Source organism: Ammospiza nelsoni, chromosome 28, assembly GCF_027579445.1.
Source record: "Ammospiza nelsoni isolate bAmmNel1 chromosome 28, bAmmNel1.pri, whole genome shotgun sequence".
Lineage (NCBI taxonomy): Eukaryota > Metazoa > Chordata > Aves > Passeriformes > Passerellidae > Ammospiza > Ammospiza nelsoni.
The window spans coordinates 3,921,855-3,946,811 of record NC_080660.1 but is presented as its reverse complement, the minus strand read 5'-3'; the positions used below and the strand labels follow the sequence as shown (position 1 = coordinate 3,946,811).

Here is a 24,957-nt window from a genome sequence, read left to right as displayed (position 1 = left end):
CCAGAGGACCTGGGGGCTCTCTGGGCACTCCTCATGCCCATCCCCGCACTCACTGGGCACCGTGATGCAGAGTCGAGCGCTGCTGTTCGGCATGGCCCCACCCTCGGAGATGGAATTCTTCGAGGAGAAGCCCCCCATAGTGGGCACCAGCAGCTGCAAGGACACCTGCGGGCCCCCCACCACCTGCCCATCCTGGCAGAACACATGCAGGAGGGGGGCTCGGGGCCACAGGGGGCTGGGGGTGCTGAGGCAGCTGAGAGTCAGGGGGGACTCGACGGTGGGCTCAGGGAGACCATCCAGCACCGGCACCGAGAAGAGCTCTGGGAAGGGGAGGAGAGGGGAATTTGAGAACCCGAGTCTCTGGGGAGGGGCTGTGGGGGTGTCAGGGTGGTGGCTGTAGGGTGCTCACCCTGCACTGTCACTGTCACTGGCGCTGACTCCTGCCACCCCCAGGATCCCACCCAGGCCCTGAACCTTTAGTGGCCACTGTGGTGCAGCTGCAGAGGGAACAGGAACAGCTCGGTCCCACCACGGAGCACCCCCAATTCCATCTCCTCTCGGTGGAAGGACGTCGAGGCAAACGTGCTGTCCCGCCAGACCCGGCAGCGCAGTGTCACCGTGTCCCCCTCCAGTAGTGCCTGTGCCAGCACCTGCAGCACCAGCCAGTCTGGTGGAGAGCACTGGGACACCCCCATTTGGTCACACCCTGTGCACAGGGCTCCCCGATTCCAAAACGAGTTCCACCCACACTTGGATGCTCTGAGATGTCTCCTGAGCAGGGGACAGGATCTGGTTACAGAGGAGGTGACCCATGGAGCGAAGCCAACCCAGAGCCCTCGGGGTGCCTGCGTGTGCCAGCCTGGGGACACCCAAACATCCCCTCATCGTTTGAGGCTCTCACGGGGAGGCTGAGCCCACTGCCGGGTCTGTCACACGTGTAGTGGCTAGTCTCGGTGACACGGACGGTGTTCTGTCCCTGTCACCAGTGCTGTCCGTCCTTGTACCAGGTGGTGGCACCAGCGACCACCGAGCCCTGGCAGGTCAGTGTCACCCAGTCCCACAGCACCGCCGGCCTCCAGGGGGGCTCCACCAGGAGCTGGGTGGTCTGGGCACCTGTGGGTGAAAGGGGACACCAGCCTGCCAGGGCCAGCAGGGTGCTGGGGACAGCATGGTGTGGCCATGACATCCCCCAAGGACTCACCAGCAAAGCCGAGGGTCTGGGCTGGAAGGCAGAAGGGACAGGGCTGGGTGAGGGTGGAACAAGGGAGACAGCAGACAGGGTTACAGGGTGTGAGGACAGTCCCCATGGGGACAGCAGTTCTTTTGAGAAAGTGTATGGGAGTGCTCCCTAAAAGATTTTGAGAGGCAGGGGGACTTGTCTGTGTCACAGTCACCCATGCACCACATCCATGAGGCACAGACACCTTGGGAGCAGGGACACTGAGGCCACTCTGGGCTGAGGCAGAACATGGGGACACTGTGTACACCCTGGGCCTGAGGACACCGCACACACAGCCCATGCAGGCCCAGGTCACCCCCACCAGCTCATGATTCCATCTCCATGGCCACATCCTCACCGTTCTTGTCCCCTCCAGTCCCTGTATTCCCGTTTACTTCTCACTATCCACAGAGATACCTCAGCCGATAGATGCCAGTCCCCAAATTCCTGTCCTCACATCCCCATCCCCAAATTCCTGCCTCCCTGTTCCTGTCTCCAAAGCCACCCTACATCCCTGTTCCCACTCAGGTCCACTGTGGGTATCATGGACTGGCACTGCTGGCATTGGGGACCTCAGGAGACCCCACAACCCCCTGTGCCCCCTTCCCTCCCCATGCCCAGGGTGTCAGGCCCGTTCCCAGGGCACTCACCTCACAGGAGCAGTGCCACCTTCCCAGCCATCCCGGTGTCCCCAGCCATGTGCACTGGCTGTCACACACTGCCAGGGGTGCCTGTGCCCTGGGTCGTGGCTCTTTGGCCAAAGGGGAAGGAAGCGAGGTCACGTCATGCATAGGCGGCCATTGGTGGGGCAGGGTGGCCACAAGCTGGGCACAGGCTGTGGGCAGGGAGGGGAGAGGATGGGGACAATGTTGGAGGTGACACAGTGGGACATGTGGTTCCCAGGAGGGTGGGGCTCAGGGGGTTTGGGGTCCCAGAAATGGGTGTCCAGGGGAATGGGGGGTCCCTAAGAAATTGTGGTCCTTGGGAATGGGGGAGCTGAGGAGGAGGAGTCACTGGGGATGGGGTTGCCATGGCTGAGGGGACTCAGGGATGGGAGTCCCAGGGGGACTTGGGCTCCAGGGATTTGGGGTCATGGGACGGCGATGCTGGGGGAATGGGAGTTCCCGTGGGAATGGGAGGTTCCGGAGAGAATCAAGGTCCTGGGGAAAGGAGGATTTCAGGGGATGGAATGAGTAGGTGAGGGTTCCATGGGAATTAGGGCTCCTGGGCCATGGAGTTCCTGGGGAATATCTCTACTGGAATATGGGTTTCAGAGAGGGTAGGGATATAAGAAATGGGGTACTCATGATTTGATTTTAAGGAGGATGGTGGTGCCGGGGATGAGCAGTGGCTGGGTGGACCCATAGGTCCCAGCTCCTTCCCTGAGTTCCTCAGATTTTGGGGTGACCCAGGGCTGAGCACAGCCTCCACCAGACGCTGGTGGCCTGGGGGTCACCCCAGACATATTCTGAGGGGCTCTGGGTGTGTGGAGCTGCTGCAGAGGTGAGAATTCTGTGGTGGAAAAAGGCCTGCCTGTGGTTTGCTCAGCCCTGCAAGAAGCACAAACCCCAAAGGGAGCCCAAGCAGTGGCTCTGTGAGGGCCTTTGATGGTTTTCAAAGCAGGGCTGGCTGGAAACCACCCCCTGCAAGTGCAGCTGTGGGGAACCAGTCTGGAAATACAGCAATTGATCATTTGCTCCTCTTGGTAGAGGACTAAGAGAACCACAAAACTACTGCAAATCCCACACCAATCTTCTCAACATCCTGACCTGGACCCTCCTCCTCCTCCCTGCCTTGCCGTGAATGGACAGTGGCCGCATGCCCCACACGCACCACAGCCGCTCTCTCACTGCCCTCCACACCTGGATGGGGAGAGAAAATTGAGCAAAGGGTTCCTGGGTTGACACAAGGACCAGGAGAGATCACTCATCAAATCCTGTCATGGGCAAAACTGCCTTGGAATTAGAGATATGAATTGAATTTATTGCTGACAAAATCAGAGCAGGATAAGGAGAAGTCAGATAAACCCTTCAATACACATTCTGCCTGTTGTGAATAACAATGTAGTCATAAGCTTTCCCTATTCTATTGGTTTTTCCAAATTATTTTGATATAATACAGATTGTAATCAGTTTTTCACTGCTTTTGATTTGACAATTTGTCAGCCTGTTTACCCTAATCCCTGTGTAGAACATATATTTTAGTGTGATAAATACATTATAGTTTAGGCTCTCCCAGAATATCAAGACAGAGACAATGTGCATTGCAACATTAACTGTTGGAGAAGTAGCTAATGCCTTTATTTGTGTAACTAAGTGACAACGGTGAGAATAACTCAGATAATTTTTGAAATAGGTATTGTTCATTTAATGTACTGCTGGAGTATCTCATCTGTATGAGAACACATTGAAAAGTATCAAATAAATAAACATCAAAAAAGAGAATGCAAAGAGGAACTTGCCATTGACTCTTGGGCTATCAAGAACTGTCAAACCACAGAACAGGGGGGCCTTGTGAGGACATGAAATACACAAATTTAATCTGCAGTTTGGCATGTACTTCATGAAAATGAATCAAGGCTCAAACCAAGCATAAGAATTCCCAGATCATGTGAACTGGAAAGAATGTTTGAATATGTATAACCCTCCTGAGTATGTATTTCGCCAATACAATAAAAAGGTATGTAAGAAGAATTGCTGTAGTTATCCATGTGCCTTTGGCAGTTGCCAAGCACCCAGCATGCTGTTTACTGACTCTTTTATCCCTTATTAACCATTTAAGAAATTTACAGAGTGAGCCTTGTTTCTCACACAGTTTGACCAAAAAGCTGAATTTTGAGTACAATAAGACGGAAAAACGTTGTGTGCTCCTCCAAAACTGGTAGGGGGAATGAGGAGCCCCATGGGGTGCAGTGAAAAGGAAGAAGAGACCCCTGAGGGGAATCGATGCCCCCAATGGCCCCCAGTGCCCCCAGTGTCACAGCACGCTCTCGTAGTCACAGGGGTCCCGCTGCCCCTCCTGGGGTCCCGACAGCTTCACCTTCGTCACTTGTGGATCCCGAGGTGGGGCAGGGCTGGGGGACACCTGTGGGGACCCTGAGAGAGACACTGGTTGTGGGGACCTGGTTGGGGGGTGACACATGTTGGTGATGTGTCCCTGTCCCGCCCTGGAATTCTCCCACTGCCCGCTCAGTGCCCATGATGTGGGTGTTGAGCACAGCCCCCTGCTCCGGGGGGATCCGGTGGGGAGGGGGGCATCTGCATGGTGCTTGGGGAGGGGGAAAGGGGAGTCCCAGCCCGAGCCCCCCACTCACCTGTCCTGGGGCTTCCTGGCAGCTGCAAGGGAAAGGGGAGGGGGTGACCGTGGGGACACTGGGACCCCTGAACCTTCCTGGGACCTCGGCAGCTGCAACCACTCACGGGATCCCCAAATCCCCACTGCAGCCCTGGTTCCCACCAGATCCCTATTTCTGCCTCCACTCTGGGGGCTCCCCCTCACTCTAGGACCCCCATCCCCCCCATTGTCACCCACCCCAGTGGTGCCACCAGTGACAGCACCTGATGACAGCCAGGAGCAGGAGAAGGAAAAGAAGGGTCCTGCCAACATTTACAGCCATTGCTGGGGACAGAAGGGGACACATTGGGGTTACCCTGAACTCTGGGGGACCTGAACACCCCGGAGACCCTGTGTGACCCAAGGTGAGCCAGGTGTCACCTCCAGGGCTGGCTCTGGGCTGAGTGCCCGGAACATGCGGTGCCCGTCCTGTCCCAGCTGGTTGGTGGCCATGCACTGGTAGGTGCCCAGATGTCCCACATTGATGTCCCTGAGCTCCAGGAGGGGACCCTGGGCCACCTCCTGCCCCTTGTGCAGCCAGATGAAAGTGACAGGGGCTGAGCCCACCTGCACCCAGCAGCGCAGGGTAACGTTGTCACCTGCACAAACCTGGTGTGCCAGGGGACCGGAGATGATGGTGGCATTGGCCACAGGCTCTGTGGGGACAGAGACAGGGCTGAGGCCACAGGGAGGGTCTGGCAGCCTGTGTGGGGGGATAAGGATGGGGGAGATGGGTGTGATGGGGGATATCAGGGATGGGGTCACACCATGGAGAGCTGAGGGGACACAGGGAAGAGACAGAGGTACACAAGAAAGGTGTGTGGATGACATTGATGTCCCCAGGCAGGGGACCCACGGAGGCTCTAGGGGGTCCCCATGCCCATCCCTGCACTCACTGCGCACCGTGATGCGGAGCCAGGCACTGCTCTTCCACACAACTCCACCCTTGGAGCATACATGGCAGCTGTAATTCCCCGAGTGGGAGACCTCCACAGTGGGCACCAGCAGCTGTGGGGACCCCTATGGGCCCCCCATCTCCTGCACGTCCTGGTAGAACACGTGCAGGAGGGGGGCTAGGGGCAGCAGGGGGTTGGGGGTGCTGATGCAGCTGAGAGTCAGGGGGGACCCCTCGGTGGGCTCTGGGGGACCCTCCAGGACCGGCACCGAGAAGAGCTCTGGGAAGGGGAGGGGCGGTGAGGACTGTGACTCTGAATCTGCGGGGAAGTGGCTTTGGGAGTGTCAGGAGATTGGAGTTCCAGCCGTGGGGGTGCTCACTGTGCACTGTCACTGTCACTGCTGCCGAGAGCACTCACTATGACACGTTGGAGCTCACCAAGCCCACGCAGCTGTAGCAGCCACTGTGGTTCAGCTGCAGAGGGGACAGGGACAGCTCTGTCCCAGTGAGGGACCTCTCCACCTCCTTGTCCTCATGGTAGAATCACACCTCAGTGACCGACATGTCCTGCCAGCTCTGGCAGCGTAGTGTCACCGTGTCCCCCTCCAGCAGCTCCTCTGCCAGCACATGCAGCACCAAGCAAGCTTTGGGAGAGAGGGGTCCTGTCACACCGGAATATCCCCTTTTCATGGGGATCCCTCCATTGGGTCTCACCCAGCGCACCAGGGATCCCCAATTCCAGCACAGTTTCCCCCACACTGGGATGCTCTGGGACATCCCCAGAGCAGGGGACAGGCTCTGGTCACACAGGAGGTGACCCATGGAGCGGAGCCCACCCAGAGCCATCAGGATCCCCACAGTGCCAGGCTGGGGACACCCAAACCCCCCTCACCATTTAAGACTCTCATGGGGGAGCTGAGCCCGGTGCCAGGTCTGTCACACATGTAGGTGCCACCCTCGGTGACAGTGAAGTTGGCAGGTCCCTCCTGCTACCATAGCTGCCCATCCTGGTACCAGGTTGTGGCACCACTGGTCACCGAGACCTGGCAGGTCAGTGTCACCCGGTCCCACAGCACCGCCAGCTCCACCAGGAGCTGGCTGGTCTGGGCACCTGTGGGTGACAGGGAACACCAGCCTGCCAGGGCCAGCTCTGGGCTGGGGACAGTGGGGTAGGGACCTGGCATCCCCCGAGGACTCACCGGCAAGGCCGAGGGTCTGGGCTGGAAGGGAGAAGGGACAGGGCTGGGTGGGGGTGGCACTGCAGGGACAGCACCACCCAGGGGACAAGGTGAGGTGTTTGTCCCCAAACTGTCCCCACAGGAACACTGCTGTGGCACAGACATCTTGAGCACAGAGACATCTTGGTCACCATGGGCTGACAGAGGAAATGGGGACACTGTGGACACCCCATGTTTGCACAGGTCACCTCCACCAGACTTAAAGCACCTGTCATCATGGCCACATCCCCATGGCCCTGTGCCCATGACCCCATCTCAATGGCACCTCTCCCCATGGCCCATTACATGATATGTGGCCCTTGTCCCTGTCCCTGCATCCCTGTGTCCCTGTCCTCACAGCTGTCCCGGCCCCAAGGTTCCTTTTGCCACTTCCTTGTCCCCACATCTCTATTCCCCTCTTTCTGTCCCCACATCCCAGTTCCCCTGTTCCTGGCCCCGTAGCCATCCCACAAGTCTGGTCACACTGGGCTCCATGCCCTGCTGACACTGGGGACCCAGGGGACCCTGCAATCCCTCTATGCCCCCTCCCCACTGGTCTCTGCCTCACTGGGGTCAATGCCCAGTGTGTCAGGCCCGTGCCCGGGGCACTCACCCCACAGGAGCAGTGCCACCTTCCCAGCCATCCCGGTGTCCCCAGCCATGTGCACTGGTTGTCACTCGCTGCCAGGGGTGGCTGTCCCCTGAGTGGTGGCTCTTTGGCCAAAGGGGAAGGAAGAGAGGTCAGGTCTCATCCTCATGCATAGGTGGCACCTGGTGGGGGCAGGGTGGTCACAAGCTGGGCACAGGCTGTGGGAGGGTGGGGACAGGCTGGGGACAAGGCTGGGTGGGACACAGTGGGACATGGGGATCCCAGGACTGAGTGGCACAGGGTATTTGGAGGGCCAGGGACGGGTCCCAAGGGATGGGGTCCCTGGGAATTGTGGTCCTGAAGAGGGGGAGTCACCAGGGATGGAGATGCCATGGGAAGTGGGCTGTCCAGGGCTGGGGGAACTCAAGGATGGTAGTCCCAGAACAATGAGGGTTCCAGGGATTTGGGGTCAGGTGATGGATGGTTCTCCTTGGGATGAGGGTACCAGTGGAGTGGGGCATCCCGTGGGCATGAGGGGTCCTGGGAGAATCAAGGTTCTGGAGGAAGGAGGATTTAAGGGGATGTAATGAATGGGAGAGGGTTCCTGGAGAATGACGTCCTGGGCCATGGAGATCCTGGGGAATGCGAATACTGGGACGGGGGTCCCCGGGACAGGGGGACCGAAGGAATGGGGTTCCCATGGTTGGGTTCCCAGGGGAATGTGGTGCCAGGGATGGGCAGTGGCTGGGTGGGCCCATGGGCTGGAGCCACTTTCGCTAAGGGCCTCAGATCTTTAGGTGACCCACAGCCCAGCACAGCTCCCAAAGTGTTCCGATGGCCTGGGGATCACCCCAGGGAGAGTCCAAGGTGCTCTGGGTGTGTGCCCCCAGCTCCCAGGGGCTTTTTTGTCTCTTCATTTCCATTTCCTTCCTTTGATCCCTCAATTTCAAAACACCCCAGTTTGTTCCTTGATGATTCTGGGAAACAACTCAGCAGGGAATGGGCTGGGGGAAGCCCAGGGTGGGGCAAGCAAGGGTGAGGGGTCTGCAGGGAGGGCTGGGGAGGCTGTGGGGGATGGGGGTGTCTGGCTGTGCCCCCCCAACACTTTCTCTGTCCTGCAGAAGAAGAAAGAGGCTGTTTGTGCTGTGTGTCACATGGGGATGGGGGGGGGTGGGTTGCGCTCTGTTCTGGGGGGGCACATCCAGGGGGCTCCTGTCCTGGGGGGATCCTGTCCCAGGGCAGACACATGCTGGGGAAGAGGGTCCTGTCCTGGAGCTTGGCAGTTCTGGGCAGGTCCAGACTTCTCCATTCCTGCTCATCCCCTGCAGGATCTGAGCCAGAAAGAGCTGCTGAGGAATGGAGCCCTGGAATGGAGGTCCCAAACTCCTGCTCCTTGAAACAGTGGCCATCCAAGGGTGGGGCCCAGCCATGGCCCAGCCCCACTGCACAGGGATGGCCATTGCCCAGCCCTGCTCTGCCCAGCCCCAGGTGGCAGCCAGCACCTGAGGATCCCTCCTGCCCCCTTGGTTTTGATTCTGACAGCTTTAGAGCTGCTGCAGAGGTGAGAATTCTGTGGGTGGAAAAAGGGCTGCCTGTGGTTTGCTCAGCCCGGCAAGAAGCACAAAACCCTAAGGGAGCCCAAGCAGTGGCTCTGTGAGGGCCTCTGATGGTTTTCAGAGCAGGGCTGGCTGGAAGCTGCCTCTGCAGGGGCAGCTGTGGGGGACCCAGTCTAGAAATGCAGCAGTTGATTATCTTGTCCCTTTTCCCAAGGGGCTGAGTGAAATCCAGAACTACTGCAAATCCCACAGTAATCTCCTCAAAAACCTGACCTGGACCTCCTTCTTGAACAAAAGCAGCAGCCTTTTGGAACATCCCAGAAAGAATGTTTCAGCTCTGTTGTAGCTTGGGTCCCTGCCAATTAATAATTAGCACTGACTCCATGATTCCAGAAGGCTGATCAATCACTTTAATGTACTATACTTATTAAGAAACTCATTGCCCTTGCAGACAGTCCAATACAGCTTTAACCTAATTGGTCATTGTAATTAAAACACCATAACCAGGGGCCAATTAAGAAATCACCTGTTGGTAAACAAATCTCCATAACACATTTCACATGTTCAAAACAATAGGTGCAGCAAGTGAAGATAAGAATTGTTTCTCATTCTTTTCACTGATCTTCTCATGGCCTTCACCAGGACAAGGCCTGGGAAAGTTGTGCTTGCTGCTCTCTGTGACCAGAGAGTGGCTGCCACAGAGTTCTGGGTCAGCTGCCAGACAAGAGGGAAAAGTGTGGAAATATCCAGCAGTGGTTGTGCCCTGCTGCTGTTGTGGAGCTGTGGGGAGTGACCGTGTCTTGATTCCAGGTGTTCCCAAAGCTGCTCCATCCCTGCCCTCCTCACGTGCACAGGGCACGGAGAATAGACAGGGCTCTGCCCCATCCCCGGCTGCACTCCTTTCAGGGTACCCCTCCACTTCCCAGAGCTGTGAGGGCCTTACCCTGGCTACGCTCGGTCCCGACACATCGCGACAGTGGCTTTGGACATGCTGTCACAGTCGATTCTGACACCCCGTGACCATCCTGGCACTGTCAGTGCGATGGCACCTGAGCCCCTTCCCAGTGCTCCGGGACCACCATTGCGGTCCCTCCTTTCCGCAGACCCCACCGCAGGGTCTCTGCTCCCCCCTGTCCCGGGGTCTCCCCTCCGCCGTTTCGCTCCCTCCATGCTCGGGGTTCCCCAGTGGGGTCCCGGTCCCTCCATCCCGGCCCCTCCCACCCGCTGCCCTGCGGCCCCTCCGGCCGCGCTCCCCGACAGCCCCGGGGCCGGCACTGGCAGAGGCTGCCGAGCTCCAGCAGGATGAGACGTTCCTGGGGCAGCGCTGGCTGAGCGGGGCCCGGCTCCCTCAAACCGTCCTTGCCCACAGCACTCGGGCTCCAGCAGCCCCGGGCTGCTCCTTCGGGATGTGCCCACTGCTCCTGGAGCGCTGCCCTTTGTTGGGAACAATCCCTGGAGCACCCAAATCATCCCCCAAGGCCTGGCCGGGACCTCCTGTGAGGCTGTGCCCAAGCCCGGAGGGGTTTGGGAGCCAGATGGGTGTCACTGCTCTGTCCCAAAATCTGGGGGAAGCAGGCATGGCAAGCGGTGCCCTTTGGCCCTCTTCTGAGCACCCTGTGGAATTCCCGGCACTCCTGCTCCTCTCCATGGCCAGGTGCTGTTCCAGTGGCCTACTTGCTCCAGCTGCTGCTGCCTCAGCTGCAGGATCCCAAAATGCCTGGGAGAGGCAGCAGAACCCTGTGTTTGTGCACAGGGATGTTTTAGAAGCATGGCTGAACTTGAGGAACCCCAGCACCAATTATAGCACCTCCTTAATGGCCTGCAGGTCCCAGAGCAGAACAGGGGCATTAGTGCAACCAGCTCCAGTTTTCTTCCCATTTTTCCCTCCCAAGGCACAGCTCCCAGCCAAGGCTGTCCCTGCACTCCAGCAGCAGCTGCAGAGCCCTTGGAGCTGCGGCTCTGCTCTCCATCTCCTCTTCCTCCCCCTGCAGATGGTGTGTCAGAACCAGCAGTGGCCCAGGATGAGCAGGAACGCCAAATGTGCTCTGGAGCCCCCTGAGGAGCCCGGGCAGAGCCAGCACAGAGCACCAGCTTTCCTCAATATTCCAGGGCAATTCAACATTTCCAGAGTGGATGTGACAGGGCTGAAAGAGGAAAAGGGGGTGAAAGGCTGAGGATCTGCAGGAATAGTGGTGTAAAGCCACCAGAGGTTCTGCTGTGGACCCGAGACCTGCCTGGGGTCAGGTGTTTCCTTCCTTCCATTCGGGATCATAGACAGTGGTTGCGGGCCGTTTTGCAGGGCATGTTCCAGGCCCTGGGACACTGCTACGCTGCCAGTGGGCACTGGGATCCAACCTGCTGCCTTGGCGGCTTCTGGCCATTGGCGGTGGTGGTGCTGGGACCGATTGGTGCCCGTGAGTTTGCAAAAGGAGCGATTTCCCCTCCTGCCTCCCGTCCGAGGCCGCCATGGCCCCTGAGGGGATGGAGCTGGAGGGGCGCCCCCTGCTGGCCGGGAGTGCTCCCTGCAGCGCCCCCTGCTGGCTGCGGTTATAACTGCCACAAAAACCAACAGCGCTGAGAGGGAGGGAAGTTCTGGGTTTGTGTTGTTTGTTCTGTTCTGGTTTATAAATTTCCCTGTGAAGAGCTGGTAGTCCTTTTCCTACACTTTTGGTCTGAAAGCCAAATCATTTTTGAAATGAAACAAAAAAAATTTTAGAGATGGGTGTTCTATCCATTCCAGGAACGTTCCCACTTTCCTTGGTAGATATTTCTCATTTAAACGAGTTGCCAAAACCTGAGTTCCAGTGTGGATGGGACTGACCCCTCAAGAGAAGACAGGGTCAGGGACTTGGTCACCTCACACTCTGCCTTTTAAGCCAGTTGGGCCACCAAGAGCCCTCTCCACAGGTGGCACTTTTGGTCACACGGCCACTCAGGGGCTGGCTTTGGCAGAGCGTCACACTGTCCCCAGTGTGCCATGGCTGACAGACTGATGGACGGACGGGGCCCTATCTCACCGAAAGCAAAGCCTGACCCACCCCTACCACACACAGCTGTTCCAAAATGTCTTCAGACATGAAACTTTTCCTGTCTCTGACAGCCCACCCTGTGCCATGGCCTGATCCTGACTGCCCTGGGAAAAGGGCAAGGCTCCGCAACCCCCGCAGGACTTTCGTGGCATCATCGTGTAGGGGAACATGGCAGAGAAGGGGTTTGGGACAGGGAACAAGAGAATCCAGAGCCTCCTGAAGGCCACTTTGGCCCTCAGAGCAAGGAAGGTCCAGGCCATGCTGAGGGAAATATCTGGGGTTTGTTCCTTGTTGTGGCTTTCCCTGGTAATCGTTCCTTGTGTGACCATTTTGACTCTGAACCTTGTTGCTGTTGCTGTTGGTTTTATTCTCTCTTGTTTCTGTTTCATGAAATTGTTCTTCTCTCAGCCCTTTGGGATCCTTGTGCTTCCACAAGGAGGGAGAGGGGTAGTTTTGGTGACAGCACACAGACGAGTGGGTGCCCATGGGTGGGGACCCCCAGTGCCCCCCAGTTACCCCCAGTGTCACAGCACATTCCCGTAGATGTCACCGGGTTCTTGCAGTCGCCCCTGGGGTCCCCGCAGCTCCACGTAGGTCACCTGGGGATCCTGGAGGGTGGTGGCATGGGGGGACGCTGCGAGAGACACGGGCTGTGGGATCTGGGTGGGGTGACACTCGTGGGTGACGTGTCCCTCTGTGTGTGTCCCCCCTGTACTCACCCCCTGCCCTCTTGGTGACCACGACGTGTGTGTACAGCACCTCTCCCTCCTCTGGGGGGGCCAGGGGATCCGGGGGGGCCCTGAGGGAATAAATGGAATGTGGGGGAGGGAATGCGAGTCTTGGGGATTGGGGTACAATGGAAGACTGTGGTTTGAGCTCCCCACTCACCTTTCTTGGTTCTTCCTGGCAGCTTCAAAGGAAGAAGTGGACAGGTGACTGTGGGGTCCCAGGACCCTGAACCCTCTCAGTATTCCTGAACTCCCATGGGACCTGCAATCATCCCCAAAGACCCCCAGAAATCATGGACCTCTCCAAACCCCCCAGCCAAGTCAGCCTCAAGAACGTGAGGCTGTTCAGGGACAGGAAAACCCATCACCCTCAGGACCCCTGAAAGAACCCCAACATCCATGCAGGACTCTCCAGCACCTAACCATACTATACAGGATGCCCAGGCAAGATCACAATTTTTAGGCTGTGCGTGCTTCCCTATCGCTCCCCAACTCTGGGGGCCTCTACTGCTTCCTGGGACCCCCTGTCCCCCCATTGTCACCCACCCACACGGTGCCTCCGGTGCCAGGTCACAATGACAGCCACAAGCGGGAGCAGGAACAAAAGGGCCCCACCGACCCCTGCAGCCACTGCAAGAAACAGAGTGGGACACATCAGTGTCACCCATCACCCCAGGGGTCCTGCACTCCCTGGTGACCCTGTGTGAACCCACCTGTCACCCAGGGTGAGCCAGTTGTCACCTCCAGGGCCAGCTCAGGGCTGAAGGCCTGGAACACGCGGTGCCCGTCCTGTCCCAGCTGGTTGGTGGCCACACACTGGTAGGTGCCTGAATGTCCCACATCGATGTCCCTGAGCTCCAGGAGGGGACCCCAGGCCACCTGCTGCCCGTTGTGCAGCCAGGTGAAAGTGACAGGGGCTGAGCCCACCTGCACCAAGCATTGCAGGGTCACGTTGTCACCTGCATGTATCTGGTGTGACAGGTGACCAGGGGTGATGGTGGCATTGGCCACAGGCACTGCAGGGACAAAGACAGGGCTGAGGCCACAGGGAGGGGCTGGCACCTGGTATGGGGGTATAGGGACAAGGGGATGGGGGATGTTGGGGATGAGGTCACATCAGGGAGGGGTGAAGGACACAGGAGAGAGGTGGGGGGACCCAAGAAAGGTGTCAGGAAGACCTGGAGGTCTCCTCCAACCTGGAGGCACTCGGGGCGTCTCTGGGGGCTCCCTGTGCCCATCCCCACACTCACTGTGCACTGTGATGTGGATCCAGGCGCTGCTCTTTTGCACGGCCCCACCCTCGGAGCGCACCTGGCAGCTGTAATTCCCTGAGTGGGAGCCCCCCATGGCGGGCACCAGCAGCTGCGGGGACCCCTGAGGGCCCCCCACCACCTGCCCATCCTGGTAGAACACGTGAAGGAGGGGGGCTCGGGGCCGCAGGGGGCTGGGGATGCTGATGCAGCTGAGAGTCAGGGGGGACCCCACGATGGGCTCGAGGGGACCCTCCAGCACAGGCACTGAGAAGAGCTCTGGATGGGAGAGGGAAGGTGAGGACTGTGACTCTGAGTGTGCTGGGAAGTGGCTTTTTGGGTGTCAGGATATTGGAGTTCCAGCCATGGGGGTTCTCACCGTGCACTGTCACTGTCACTGGTGCTGACTGTGCCCACAATGACATTTTGGAATCCACCAAGCCCCTGCAGCTGTAGTTTCCACTGTGGTGCAGCTGCAGAGGGGACAACAACAGCTTGGTCCCACTACGGGACGCCTCCACCTCCTTGTCTCCATGGAAGAATCGCACCTTGGTGACAGGATAGTCCCGCCAGCGCTGGCAATGCAGTGTCACCGTGTCCCCCTCCAGCAGCTCCCGTGCTGACACCCGCAACTCTAACCGGGCTGCAGGACAGGGGGGTCCTGTCACAACAGGGTCCCGTTTGAATGGGGATCCCCCCATTGGGTCACACCCAGTGTACAAGGGATCCCCAATTCCAACACGGGTTCCCCCACACTGGGATGCTCATGGATGCTCACCTTGCACTGTCACTGTCACCTGCGGTGACTCCTGCAGCCCCCAGAATCCCACCCAGCCCCTGCAGCTGTAGTTGCCGCTTTGGCTCAGCTGCAGGGGGGACAGGGACAGCTTTATACTATCACGGAGTTCCCTCAGTTCCTTCCCTTTGCGGTAGAAGGACACCGAGGTGACCGTGTTGTTCCACCAGCCCCGGCAGCGCAGTGTCAGTGTGTCCCCCTCCAGCAGCACCCACGCCGGCACCTGCAGCACCAGCCAGTCTGGGGGACAGAGGGGTCCTGTCACACCCAATGGCACCAGAACCCTCCCATTATGTCACACCCAGAGCATCAGGGGTCCCCAGTTCTAACATGGGGGTCCCTCTACACTGGGATGCTCTGGGATTTCCCAAGAGCAGGGGACGGGCTCTGGTCACACAGCAGGTGACCCATGGAGCAGAGACCACTCAGAGCCCTCAGACACCCCATGGATGCCAGGCTTGGGACTCCCAAATCCCCCTCACCGTCTGAGACTCTCACGGGAGAACTGAGCCCGGTGCCGGGTCTTTCACACGTGTAGGTGCCAATCTCAGTGACAGTGAAGTGATCACGCCTTTCCTGCCACCAACGCTGCCCATCCTTGTACCAGATGGTGGCACCAGCAGTCCCCGAGCCCTGGCAGGTCAGTGTCACCCCGTCCCACAGCACCGCTGGCCTCCAGGGGGGCTCCACCAGGAGCTGGGTGGTCTGGGCACCTGCGGGTGACAGGGGACACCAGCCTGCCTGGACCACCAGGTAGCTGGGGACAGTGGGGTGGGGCCATGGCATCCCCCGAGGACTCACCAGCGAGGCCGAGGGTCTGGGCTGGAAGGGAGAAGGGACAGGGCTGGTTGGGGGTGGCACTACAGGGACAGAGGCACAGAGGCATGGGGTTTAGGGGCTGTTGCCAAACAGTCTGAGTGGGGGCACTGGCATGGCACAGATATCTCAAGGACAGGGACACAGCAGTCAAGCCATGCTCATGCATGGGGCGCCATTCTGGCACAGGTTACCCCTGCCAGCCCCATACCCACATCCCCATGGCCCTGTGCCCATCGTCGCATTCCAATGGCACCTGGACTCATGGCCCAAGCACATGGTACCGGTCCTGTTGTCCCTGTCCCAACATCTTTGTGTCCCTGTCCCCACAGCTGCTCAAGCTCCAAGGTTCCTTCTGCCACATCCTTGTCCCCACATTCCATCCCCCTGTCCCCACATCTGAGTTCTTTGTTCCTGTTCTGTGTTCCTGTCCCCAAAGCCACCCCACAACTCTGGTCACACTGGGCTCTGTGCTCTGCTGGCATTGGGGACGTCAGGGGACCTCACAGCCCCCTGTGCCCCCTCCCCTCCCCATCCCCAGGGTGTCAGGCCCATGCCTGGGGCACTCACCCCACAGGAGCAGCGCCACCTTCCCGGCCATCACGGTGTCCCCAGCCATGTGCACTGGCTGTCACTCGCTGCTGTGGCCACCGCTCCCCTGGCTGGCGGCTCTTTGGATGAAGGGGAAGGAAGCGAGGTCATGTCCGTCCCCATGTGTAGGTGGCCCTTGGTGGGGGCAGGGTGGCCACAAGCTGGGGACAGGATGGGGACAAGGCTGGGTGGGGCAAGGTGCGATATGGGTTCCCAGGAGTGGGGGGCTTGGTGGGTTTGAGGACGTGGGGATGGGTGTCCTGGGGAATGGAGGTCCTGAGGAGGGGGAATCACTGGGGATGGAGGGGCCAAGGGAATGGGTTGCCCAGGGCTGGGGGGACTCAGGGATGGGAGTCCTGGGGGAACGTGAGCTCCAGGGGTTTGGGGCCATGAGACGGGGACGCTGGGGAATGGGAGTCCCGTGGGAATGGGCGTCCTGGGAGAATCAAGGTCCTGGAGGACAGAGGATTTCGGGGAATGGAAAGAAGTGGAGATGGTTCCTTGGAAATGGGGTGCTGGGCCATGGAGATCCTGGGGAATATCAGTACTGGGATGGGGGTCCCAGTCAAGGTGGGACTTAAGGAATGGGGCGCCCATGGTTGGTTTCCAGGACAATGGGGGCTGCCAGGGATGAGCAGTTTCTGGATGGCCACAGGGGTCTCAGCTCCTTCCCTGAATCCCTCAGATTTTGGGGTGACCGAGGGCCCAGCACTGCCCCTCCTGGGGTACTCCTTTTCTGGGCAGGCATCACATGGGGGTCTTAGGTACCTCTGCTTCTGCGCCCTCCCCTGCCTTTGAATTTTCCTCTCTTTATTTCTCTTTTTTCCTTTTTTTCTTCACTTTTGTGCCATGTCCCCTCAGCCCAGGTTCCTGGCTCAGCAATCCCGGGGAGCACCTGAGCAAGGAAGGGGTTGGGGGCACCCAGGGGAGAGCGAAAATGCGGAGCAGTGGCTTCAGGGAGGGAGGGGGAGATTTTGGGGATGGAGGTGTTGGGCTGTGTCCTCTCTACACTTTCTTTTTCCTGGACAAGAAGGAAGAGGCCATTTGTGCTAAGAGTCAGATGGGAAAAGGGGGAGTTTCTGTCCTGGGGGGCACATCCAGGAGGGTCCTGTCCTGGGGAGATCCTGTCCCAGGGGGTGACACATCCTGGCATGGGGGGGTCCTGTCCCAGGTGGTGGCAGTTCCAGAAATGTCCCTGCACATTCCTGGCTGGGTGCCTGTCCCAGGGGTGGCACATCCTGGGAACCCCCGTCAATGCAAGGGTGGGGCCCAGCCATGGCCCAGCCCCACTGCACAGGGATGGCCATTGCCCAGCCCTGCTCTGCCCAGCCCCAGGTGGCAGCCAGCACCTGAGGGTCCCCCCTGCCCCCTTGGCTTTGATTCTGGCAGCTTTAGAGCTGCTGCAGAGGTGAGAATTCTGCGTGGGCGGAAAGGGCCTGCCTGCGGTTTCCTCTGCCCTTACAGCAGCACAAAAACCCAAAAGGAGCCCAATTGTTGTTGTCTTTGCAGTAGTTATGGGACTCTCTCAGTCCCTTGGGCAAAGGCATGAAATGATCAATTGTTGCATTTCCAGACTGGTTGCGTCACAGCTGCCCCTGCAGAGGGCGGTTTCCAGCCAGCCCTGCTCTGAAAACCATCAAAAACCCTCACAGAGCCACTGCTTGGGCTCTCTTTGTGGTTTGTGCTTCTTGCAGGGCTGAGCAAACCACAGGCAGGCCTTTTCTGCCAACACAGAATTCTCAGCTCTGCTGCAGCTCTAAAGCTGCCAGAATCAAAGCCAAGGGGGCAGGGGGGACCCTCAGGTGCTGGCTGCCACCTGGGGCTGGCCAAAGCAGGGCTGGGCAATGGCCATCCCTGTGCAGTGGGGCTGGGCCATGGCTGGGCCCCACCCTTGGATGGCCACTGGCTTCCAGGAGCAGGAGTTTGGGAGCTCCTTCCTGCTCTGGGCTCCGTTCCCCAGCTGCTCTTGCTGGCTCAGATCCAGCAGGGGACGAGCAAGAATGGAGAAGTCTGGACCCCTCAGAAGCTGCCAAGCTCCAGGACAGGAACCTCTTCCCCAGCCTGTGTCCCCCCTGGGACAGGATCCCCCCGGGACAGGAGCCCCCTGGATGTGCCCCCTAAGGACAGAACCCTCCCCCCCATGTGAGAAAGGTGTCAAATGGCCTTTTCCTTCTTCTGTGGGAGACAGAAAGTGAAAGTGTTGGGGGGTGAAAGCTGCACTCCCCCACCCCCCACAGCCTCCCCAGCCCTCCCTGCACACACCTCACCCCTGCTTCCCCCACCCTGGGCTTCCCCCAGCCTGGGCTTCCCCCAGCCTGTTCCCTGCTCCAGGTGCCCCCAAGGACCATCAAGGCACGAACTGGGGGGCTGTGAAATTGAGGGGTAAAATGATGGAAATGGAATAAAGAGAGGGAAAAATCACTGGAGGCAGGGGGACACAGACCCAGAGCAGCTCAGAATCTCTCTGGGGTGACCCCCTGGACACCGGCACCGAGTGGTGGTGGTTCTGGCTCTGGGTCACCCCAAAATCTGAAGTACCCAGGGAAGGAGCTGCAACCCATGGGCTCACCCAGCCACTGCCCATCCCTGGCACCCCCATTCCCCCGGGAATGGAAACATCGGACCTCCATTCCTTATGTCCCACTCTCTCTGCAGCCCCCATCCTGGTACTGACATTCCCCAGGATCTCCATGGCCCAGTACCCCATTCCCAAGGAACCCCTTCCCGTTCATTCCATCCCCTGAAATCTTCCTAGAACCCTCCATTCTCCCATCCCATGAACTCAAATCCTTGGAGCCCACATTCCCCTGGGACTCCCATCCCTCAGTCCCTCCAGATATGGAGACGCTCATTCCAATGGCACCCCCATTGCTGGATATTCCCCCTCCTCAGGACCCCATTTACCAGTGACCCCATTCCTGCCTCCCCCAAAACCACCAAGTTCCCCACTCCTGGGAACCCCACGTCCCATTTTGTCCCACCCACCCATGTCCCCAGCCTCTCCCCAGCCTGCCCCCACCAAGGGCCACCTACGCATGAGGGTGAGACGTGACCTCGCTTCCTTCCCCTTCATCCGAAGAGCCGCCAGCCAGGGGAGCGGTGGCCACAGCAGCGAGTGACAGCCAGTGCACATGGCTGGGGACACCGGGATGGCCGGGAAGGTGGCGCTGCTCCTGTGGGGTGAGTGCCCCAGGCACAGGCATGATACCCCAGGGATGGGGAGGGGAGGGGGCACAGGGGGGCTGTGGGGTCTCCTGACGTCCTCAATGCCAGCAGAGCCAGTCCATGTTACCCACAGTGGACCTGGGTAGGGCTGGGGATGTAGGGTGGCTTTGGAGACAGGAAGAGGGGCAGGAATTTGGGGATGGGGATGTGGGGACAGGAATGTGGGGACTGGTACCTTTGGGCTCAGGGAGCTCTGGGGATAGGGACAAGGGAACTGGGATGCAGGGACAAGAACTGTGAGGATATGGCCACGGGGATGGGATCACGTGGAGGGGATCATGAGCTGGTGGAGGTCCCCTGGGTCAGCATGGGCTGTGTCTTTGGTGTCATTGTGCCCGGGGTGTCCACAGTGTCCCCATGTTCTGCCTCAGCCCAGGGTGGCCTCCATGTCCCTGTTCCCAAGGTGTCTGTGCCACAGGGATGTGGTACACGGGTGGCTGTGACAAAGACATATCCCCTTGCCTGTCCTTACATTTGGGACCACCCACACACTTTCCCACAAGAGCATCTCTCCCCATGAGGACAGTTTGGGGACAGCCACCACACCCTGTACCCCATGTGCCTCTGTCCCAATGGTGACACCCCCACTAAGCCCTGTCCCTTCTCCCTTCCAGCCCCACTGGTGAGTCCTCGGGGGATGCCATGGCCCCATCCCGCTGTCCCCAGCCCCACACTGGCCCTGGCAGGCTGGTGTCCCCTGTCACCCACAGGTGCCCAGACCACCCAGCTCCTGGTGCAGCCCCCCTGGAGGCCAGCGGTGCTGTGGGACCGGGTGACACTGACCTGCCAGGGCTCGGGGACTGCCGGTGCCACCACCTGGTACAAGGTCGGGCAGCGTTGGTGGCAGGAGGGACACAACCGCCTCATTGTCACCGAGAGTGGCACCTACACGTGACAGACTCGGCACTGGGCGCAGCCCCACCTTGACAGTCTTAGATGGTGAGGGGAGACCTTGAATGATCATGGGGGCCCCAGAGCAGTCAGGGTGGGCTCCATTCCGTGGATGGCCTCACACCCCTCGTGTGACAAGAGCCTGTGCCCTGCACACAGGGACATCCCAGTGCACCCCGGAGCACCCCAGAGCACCCGCATGTCCCCATGCTATGGGCACCCACCCCAGAACAGTCTCATCAGTGAGATGTGACCTTCCTGTCCCACAGGCCAGCGGGTGCTGCAGGTGCCAGCGTGGGCACTGCTGGAGGGGGACACCTTGACACTGCGCTGCCGGTGCCGGCAGGACAACCATCTCACCAGGGTGCAATTTTACCGTGAGGAGAACGATGTCAGGGGGTCCCTCAGGAGGACTGCGCTGTTCCTGTCCCCCTGCAGCTGCACCACCTCACCTGCAGCGGCCACTACCGATGTGAGGGCTTGGTGGGGTCCTGGCAGTCACGGTCAGCACCAGTGACAGTGCATGGTGAGCACCCACACGGCTGGAACTCCAATATCTTGACAACCCCAAAGCCACTTCCCAGTGCACTCAGACTCTCCTCTCCTTCCCAAAGCTCTTTTCTCTGCCGGTGCTGGAGGGTCCCTGTGAGCTCACTGAGGGGTCCCCCCTGACTCTCAGGTGCCTCAGCACCCCCAGCCCCTGCGGCCCCGAGCCCCCCTCCTGCACGTGTTCTACCGGGATGGGCAGGTGGTGGGGGGCCCCCAGGGGTCCCCGCAGCTGCTGCTGCCCACTGTGGGGGTCTCCCACTCAGGGAATTATGGCTGTGAGGTGCACTCCCAGGGGGGTTCCATGCAGAAGAGCAGCAACTGCCTCCTTGTCATGGTGTGCAGTGAGTGTGGGGATTGGCACGGGGAGCCCCCACAGATGCCTCGGGTCCCCCACACTGCCTGGCACTCCCCAGACTTTCCTGACGCCTGCTCTGGGGTACCCAACCTTTTCCAGATCCCCCCCAGGCTCCCCCCATCCTCTCTCGGGTGTCTCCCCGGGACCCCCAGCCCGTACATGGGTACCCTCATCCTTCCCTGGTGCATTTTCTGTGTCCTGCCATCGCTGCCCCGGGTTGCTCCTTAGGTTCCCCCATTCCTGGCTTGTGTTTCCCTCCATCCTTCATTGGGTCCCCTCCCCCATCCCTGGGTACCTCCACCCCTCTCTCAGGTCTCTGCACATTGCCCAAGTCTCACCATCCCCTCCCATGGTCCCCGTAACCTTCCTGGTGTTGCCCACCTCCCTCTCCAGTTGTTCCCTCCCTGACCCCCTTATCATCTCTCGGGGTTCCTAAGTCCCCCTCCCCAATCTCTGCACCCCCTCTCCCTCACTGGAATTCCCCTGCCCCTCCTTGACACCCCCCCCGGGTTCCTCACTGTCCCCTGGTGTCCCACTCTCCCGCGGGGGTCCCGCCCTCGGGGGTGTCCCTGTCAGTGCAGCCCCCCGGGGGACAGGTGGCACTCGGGGACCGCCTGGTGCTGAACTGCACAGTGCCTGTGGGGACAGGTCCCCTGTCCTTCTCCTGGCACCGGGAGGGCTCGGGGGCACTGCTAGGCACCAGCTCCCGCCTGGAGCTGCGCCACGTTGGGGACAATGACAGCGGCCAGTACCGGTGCCGGGTCAGTGTTGGGAACGGCGTGGCCGAGAGTGACACCCTGAATGTCACCGTCCTGGGTGAGCAGGACCCTCGGGCTGGGGATGACCCCACCCACGGCTCCCCCATCCCACCTCGCCTGGTGCCAGCCCTATCTGTGTCCCCACAGTGCCCGTGGCCAATGCCACCATCAGCCATCATCCCCTGTCAGACCAGGTGCGTGCAGGTGACAACGTGACCCTGTGCTGCTCAGTGCAGGTGGGCTCAACCCCTGTCACCTTCACCTGGCTGCACAACAGGCAGGAGGTGGCCCGGAGTCCCCTCCTGGAGCTCGGGGACATCAATGTGGAACATTCGGGCACCTACCAGTGCATGGCCACCAACCAGCTGGGACAGGACGGGCACCGCGTGTTCCAGGCACTCAGCCCTGAGCTGGCCCTGGAGGTGACACCTGGCTCGTCCTGGGAGGAATCAGGAATTACAGGTGGGGTCACACAGGGTCACCAGGGGTTCAGGACCCCCAGGGTTTAGGTGACTCCGATGTGTCCCCTCTGTCCCCAGCAGTTGCTGTGAATGTCGGCAGGACCCTCCTGTTCCTCCACCTGCTCATGGCTGTCATCAGGGGCTGTCACTGGTGGCACAACAGGGGTGGGTGACAATGGGGGGGGATGGGGGTCCTGGAGTGAGGGGGAGACCCCAGAGTGGGGTCAGAGATCAGCTCCCAGGGCCCCTGAGCTGGGGGACACTGAGCCTGCAGTGACCTCAGCTGGAGGTCCTGAGGGATTTGGGGGGAATTTGGAGGGTCTTGGTTGGGCTCCAGGGCCTTCCCTGAGTGGGCTTTAAGGAACATTAGCATGGCACAGGGAGATCCTGGAGGGTTTGTGGAGGTCCTGGAGGGATGTGCAGGAATGTTGGGGGATCTTTCTGGGGATGTGGGGGAGTTTGGGGGTGCCCCTCCCTGCCAGACTTGGGGTTCTGGGGACTCAGAGGGTTGGGGGCATCAGGGGAGTTGGGGGCACTGTGGTGGTGCAGAAGTTCTGGGGGGGTTCAGGGGTGCTCAGAGTGTCTGGGGGGAATCAGGGGTCCATTGGGATTCGGGGATGCAGTGGGGATTTAGGGGTCCAGTCGGTGGTTGGAGCTGCCAAGGTCCCAGGAAGGTTCAGGGGTCCTGGGGTCCCCATGGTCACCCCTTCCCCTTTCCCTTCCAGCTGCCAGGAAGCTCCAGGACAGGTGAGTGGAGAGCTCAGGCTGGGACTCCCCTTTCCCCCTCCCCCGACACCACCCAGACCCCCCTTATCCCCACAGGAACCCCCCATAGAGGAGGGGGCTGTGCTCAACACCCACATCATGGGCACTGAGTGGGCAGAGGGTGAGTACAGGGGGGGACAGGGACACATCACCAACATGTGTTACCCCCACCCAGGTCCCCACAACCGGTGTCACTCTCAGGGTACCAATGGGTGTCCCCCAGCCCTGCCCCACCTCGAGATCCACAAGTGACCAACACAGAGCTGTCGGGACCCCACGGGGGACAGCGGGACCCCCGTGACTACGATGATGTGCTGTGACTCTGGGGTGCATGGGGGTACTCGGGGGCATTGATTCCCCTCAGGGGTCTCTTCTTCTGCTTCACAGCACCCCACAGGGCTCCTCATTCCCCCTACCAGTGCTGGGGGAGAACACGACATTTTTCCCTCTTATTGTACTCAAAATTCATTTTTTTGGTCAAACTGCGTGAGAAACAAGGCTCACTATTTAAAATTTGTAAATGTTTAATAAGGGATAAAAGGAACAGTAAACAGCCTGCTGGGTGCTTGGAAACTGCCAGAGGACCATGGATAACTATAGCAATTCTCTTTACATAGCTTTGCAATGTATTGGTGAAATACATACTCAGGAGGATTACACAAATTCAAATTCCTTCCAGTTCAAATGTTCTGTGAATTCTTTTGCTTGGTTTGACCCTTGATTCATTTTCATAAAGTACATGTCATCCTGCAGATTAAATTTATATATTTTATGTCCTCACAAGGCCCCCCTGTTCTGTGGTTTGACAGTTCTTGATAACTGAACGGTCAGTGGTAAATTCCTCTTTACATTCTCTCTTTTGATGTTTATTTACCTGCTACTTTTCAACGTGTTGCTATCATACAGATGAGATACTCCACCAGTACATTAAATCACCATTAGCTATTTCACAAAATTATTTTACTTATTCTCATCATTGTCACTTAGTTACGCAAATAAAGGCTTTAGCTACTTCTGCAACAGTTAATGTTGTAACACACAGCTCATTGTCTCTATCTTGATCTTTTGGGAGAGCCTAAATTATAATATGTTTATCACACTAAAAAATATGTTCTACACAGGGATTACAGTAAAAAGGCAAACAAACTGTAGTGTATCAAAAGCAGTTAAGAACTGATTACAAACTATATTACATTAAAATATTTTGGAAAAACCAATATAATAGTGAAAGCCAATGACTACAAAGTTATTCATAATAGGGGGAAGGAGTATTGAAGGGTTTATTTGACCTATCCTTATCTTGCTCTGATTCTGTCAGCAATAAATTCAATTCATATCTCTAAATCATAAGCAGTTTTAACTGTGACAGGATCTGATGAGTGATCTCTCCTGGTCCTTGTTTCAACCCAGGAACCCTTTGCTCAATTTTCTCTCCCCACCCAGGTGTGGAGGGCAGTGAGAGAGTGGCTGTGGTGGGTGCAGGGCATGCGGCCCCTGTCCATGCATGGCAAGGCAGGGAGGAGGAGGAGGGTCCAGGTCAGGTTGTTGAGCAGATTGATGTGGGATTTGCAGTAGTTCTGGGGCTCTCTCAGTCCCTTGGGCACAGGCACAAAATGATCAATTGCTGCATTTCCAGACTGGTTCCCTTTCAGCTGCCCCTGCAGGGGGAGTTTCCAGCCAGCCCTGCTCTGAAAACCATCAAAGGCCCTCACAGAGCCACTGCTTGGGCTCCCTTTGGGTTTTGTGCTTCTTGCAGGGCTGTGCGAACCACAGGCAGGCCTTTTCCCCCCACAGAATTCTCACCTCTGCAGCAGCTCTAAAGCTGCAGAATCAAAGCCAAGGGGGCAGGGGGGACCCTCAGGTGCTGGCTGCCACCTGGGGCTGGGCAGAGCAGGGCTGGGCAATGGCCATCCCTGTGCAGTGGGGCTGGGCCA

The 24,957-nt window shown here is 58.9% G+C and overlaps 1 protein-coding gene and 1 pseudogene across 1 annotated transcript; one reads left to right on the top strand and one right to left on the bottom strand.

Annotated features, from left to right (window-relative positions):
- Positions 1-12,362: 12,362 nt before the first annotated feature.
- On the bottom strand, positions 12,363-15,665 carry LOC132084828 (Fc receptor-like protein 6). The gene is made up of 12 exons (XM_059490080.1): positions 15,644-15,665; positions 15,414-15,472; positions 15,111-15,308; positions 14,595-14,682; positions 14,196-14,459; positions 14,052-14,095; positions 13,817-13,967; positions 13,280-13,582; positions 13,113-13,196; positions 12,727-12,748; positions 12,558-12,637; positions 12,363-12,472 (listed from the first exon to the last, which is right to left on the bottom strand). The coding sequence occupies exons 1-12, from the start codon at positions 15,663-15,665 to the stop codon at positions 12,363-12,365; spliced, it is 1,425 nt and encodes a 474-aa protein (XP_059346063.1).
- A 1,291-nt stretch (positions 15,666-16,956) lies between these two features.
- LOC132084827 (Fc receptor-like protein 4) lies at positions 16,957-24,482 on the top strand (annotated as a pseudogene).
- The last annotated feature ends 475 nt before the right edge of the window (positions 24,483-24,957 follow it).

Coding starts and splice junctions, on each gene's coding strand:
- LOC132084828 (XM_059490080.1), bottom strand. CDS start 15,665: ATGGGCACAGGGCCATGGGGAT. Junction 13,583..13,816: donor GATCCACATCACAGTGCACA/GTGAGTGTGGGG, acceptor TTGTCCCTGCAG/TGCCTGTGGCCAATGCCACC. Junction 12,473..12,557: donor GGTCACCAAGAGGGCAGGGG/GTGAGTACAGGG, acceptor TGTCTCTCGCAG/CGTCCCCCCATGCCACCACC.